We start from the raw sequence: 4,159 nt of genomic DNA, 5'->3' as shown, positions 1-4,159 counted from the left end.
TAGACGTTTCATCTTCCGATCGGAAGACTTCATCAGTAATGTGATGAACCAGCAACACTCCTACTCTCATCTCCAGAGGGTGTAGTTTTTTGTAATAGCTGGTCATATACACGATTGAGTGAGTATATCCCTTCATCGCGGTTGATAACGTCCCCCCCTCTGATATACACCGCTTCCCCAATCCACCCGATTTGCCCGCATGAGTCCTTGTCGACTACTTTAGCTCCCTCCCAATCAATGATATGGTTTTGCTGTGATACATGGTCTGTGATGGCGGACCTGTTAACCTCATCGACCGACTCCTTTCGAACAGCGCGCGCGAACTCCCTCCCCGCCAGCTTTTTGGATTCTTTTAAATGTTCTTTCAGTCTTTTCAAGAAAAGGTTTTTGATCGGGTGGACAGAGAACAGTTGTGGGCTTTGAAATAAGAGGTCAACTGCTAGATAATGTCAGAGCTCTATATAAAGACAGCAAATGCATGGGGAGAACCAGAAGTGGGCAGTCAAAGTGGTTCCCAGTAACATCAGGGTACGTCAAGGCTGTATGTTGTCGTCACTGCTCTTCTTGATTTATATGGACAAGATCGCCAAGGAAGCAAATGCAACTAGTGGAGAAATATTAAAATGAGCTTCTCTTTGCAGATGACCAGAGCCTCATCCACAAGGACTCAGCAGGACTTCAATATCATACCAACAAACTAAACGCAGCATGTGAGAAATATGGCATAAAAGTCAGCATAGCCAAAACAGAGACTATGGTGGTTAGTCGATTATTTACGGATATTGACATCACCATTAACAACAGCAAGCTAAAACAGACAAAGGAGTTTAAGTACTTGGGAAGTATCTTTTCTGAGGATGGAAGTATCACCAGAGAAATAGAGACACGATGTCAAAAGGCCAATAATATTATCTATCAACTAGGCCCGCTTCTCACACATCCTGCAATACCGATGGATACAAAAGCAAAACTCATCAATGTCATATTTTTCCAAACTCTCTGCTACCAGTGCCAAACATGGACTCTCAACAAAAGAACAACCCAAAAGCTCATCACCAGTGAAATGAGATGCCTAAGAAGAGCAGCTGATAAGTCAAGGAGGAATAACATCAGGAATGAGGATATCAGAAAGATGGTGATCACCACACCAATCACAAAATATGTTGCAAAACAACACGTATAACAGCAAAATAACAGGAACTAGAGCTAGAGGAAGACCAAGGAAGAGGTGGGCAGATGGAGTAAAGGAAGTGCTCGCAAGTCATGGGATTGTCATGAGAGAGGCTACCCGACTCGCCCAGGAAAGAAAGTTACATTTCCCCACGACGCTATGAAAGGCAAAAGTGGTGGATAAAAGTAAAGTAAGTAAGTTCTGCCCCGAAGGGTCTGCCGGTTTCCCAAATGTACGACTTCTTGCAGTTTTTGAATGGTATTTCATAAACACAATCGTAAGTTTTGATGGCTTCTATTAAAATGGGGTGCACGAGGTTATGTTTTAGCGTATTGTGTGGCTTCATCGCAGTCTGGATGTTATGCTTTTTAAACACTCGTTGCAGTCTTTCAGACACGCCTTGGACATATGGTATCACTACCATGCCCTTACTACTTTCTGTGTTCTTGTCCTTTGCTTTGTTCTTCGTTTTGGTCTTATCTCTGATCTGATGTTTTACTTTTTCAATCGTCCAGTTAGGATATCCACATTGATTTAGCGCATGTTTGATGTGTTCCTCCTCCTGCCGATCTAGCAATGTTCTGACTACTCCCAATTTCTGGTGTAAGGGATGTTGCGAAGCGAAATTTTAAATATTGGTAGGTGTGCGTTTTCTTTCTGTACACTGTTGTCTTCACCTAACCGTCTTCTTTCCGATTAATCAGCGTATCGAGCGTATTCCTTCCGCTCCCTCCTCGTGAGTGAACTTATTGTTGTTGGTTGGATCCGATTTGTTGAGGTGATCTGTCAGTTCTTGCGTAGTGCCCTTTGGTATAATCTCTAGGATATCGTCGACATATCTTTTCCATAATTTTGGACGACAAGCGATGGGTGTATTGGCTATAGCTTTTTGTTCCAACCATTCCATAAAACAATATTCGCGATAATCGCGCTCACCGGGCTTCCCATGGCCGCTCCAAATTTCTGCATGTAAATTGCTCCCCTGAATGAAAAATATGTCGTCGTCAAAACAAATTCAAGTAATTCAACAATGTCCTCGGTGTTGAGTAATGTTCTTTTTTTTCAGCGTGATGTCCTTGTCCAGATAATCTCTCACTATCTCCAGCGTTTTATTGATAGGGATATTCGTGAACAATGACACGACATCATGGGAATTGAAAATGTCCTCGTCGTCAATTCTGACCGTAGCTAGTTCTTACGCTAATTCCCGCGAGTTAGTGACATGATGGGCCGTCTTTCCTACCATAGGGGACAAAATATATTGATACGCGATGGATCCAGTGTAATCTACAATTGATCTGACCGGGTATCCCTCTTTCACGGTTGCTTGATGGGATCATTTATTAGTTTTTTCAAACAAAACATCACGTATAACCAAAGTTTAGGCTTAAACAGCTAAAAGTGATATCGTGCTAATGTATAGATGAGGTGACCTATGATGTCACATGTTTACATTCAGACCGCCCTCTGTTGTTTCAAAGCAGGCAAAATAACACAGAAGTGTCTATGACAGACCACATAAATCTCTTTAAAACTCAACTTTTAAAACCTTTGAAGTTTTGTGTGATATTATGTATATAGCTTGATGCATTTATAAACAAGATTGATACCATTTTTGTATTATTTGCTTTGAAACCAAAGTTAATGAATAAAAATCAACTTCTTCCATGTAAACTATAGTGTTTTTGCCTGACAGTTTTGATCACAGACCAACAGAGGGCGTATCAAATGTAAACACATGTCACCTCATCTATACAGATGCTTTTGAGTCGTTCTCAACTTTAATTTCCCCTCTTTTACAAAATTATTCACTTTTTACGATTATAAAATGTATCTATTAATGACAAAATTTGTGGCGCTATTTTATTACTGAAAATTGCCCTTTCAAGCTTTTAATACAAATAATTCCTTCTATTGTTTGATAAAATATGTTTATAAAATTTCCTTGTTGCTTGTTTCACCTATTCCAGCTGTTTTAATGACGGTTTTAATCACCTAACCCTTGCAAATAAAGAAATATGATTTAGGATAAATAGCACCATCTATAGTTTGCATTTAGTTAATAATGAAGCCGATTCTATATACATCAAACAGCCGTGCCTTGCGTGGTGTATTTTCAGCAGTGGGGTAGAGCAACTTATATTGGCTATTGTCAATCTTGTTTTTCATTCTTCAGTCTTTGTATGGTACCCAACTTGTACTTTGCTCATAAGTTTTTTCATCACTCAGCAAGTTGTTTACCTTTTTCTTCATAACCGTCGGTAGATGTAACAACCGTGCTTCTACCCTTGTCTGCACCCATTATTATGATTAACTTGTCCTTTTTCAACTGTTTGAGCGCTACTCTTTCCTCTTTGCTAATGTTCGATTTCGGGATTTTCGCTGAGTTTTTTATGCTTCTACGGGTGGTAATTTCCAACTCACTTTCTCGGTCGCGACAATGAAATCCTCGTTGGGGATCTTGTGCACAGACACCGCTGGTTCATCGCATTACTGATGAAGTATTCCGATCGGAAGATGAAACGTCTAAAAACGTGAGTAATCTAGTGGATTTGTAAAGCATAATTTACCAATATTTAATATCTAACAGTCCTTATTCAATACGCTGTACCTGTAGGTTAATATTACTGGGTATTACTGAAAGTGTGGCAACGGAGCTAGTTTGATTGATTCTGCTTATTAGGGAGGATTAATATCCAAATATCCAAAATTTAGAAACACAAAGAATAGGGTTTCCCTGATTAAAATTCAATACCGATAGTTTATATAACCGAACCTACATATGTTATTAAGGAAATAAAGAGATTTATCAAAAAATATGATAACTGTTACCTGTAAAGGTCATATATATTGCTCGGACAAGATCATATCATTGGCAAGCTAATAATTATGAGGACAATGAAAATGTTTTTTTGAGAAAATAAGACGTTTAAAATTGATATTCCGCAAAAACCAACTTAAGCGGTGAGGTCCTTCGAACGAGACAGA

General features: G+C 39.2%; 1 protein-coding gene across 1 annotated transcript; it reads left to right on the top strand.

The window, feature by feature from the left end:
- The first annotated feature begins 754 nt into the window (after window positions 1–754).
- On the top strand, window positions 755–1,183 carry LOC140142415 (uncharacterized). The gene has a single exon (XM_072164388.1). The coding sequence runs from the start codon at window positions 755–757 to the stop codon at window positions 1,181–1,183; it is 429 nt and encodes a 142-aa protein (XP_072020489.1).
- Window positions 1,184–4,159: the final 2,976 nt, after the last annotated feature.

Source organism: Amphiura filiformis, chromosome 2, assembly GCF_039555335.1.
Source record: "Amphiura filiformis chromosome 2, Afil_fr2py, whole genome shotgun sequence".
NCBI classification, from domain to species: Eukaryota; Metazoa; Echinodermata; class Ophiuroidea; order Amphilepidida; family Amphiuridae; genus Amphiura; species Amphiura filiformis.
Note: the sequence above shows the minus strand (reverse complement) of the source record. Positions and strands in the feature narration are given on the sequence as shown.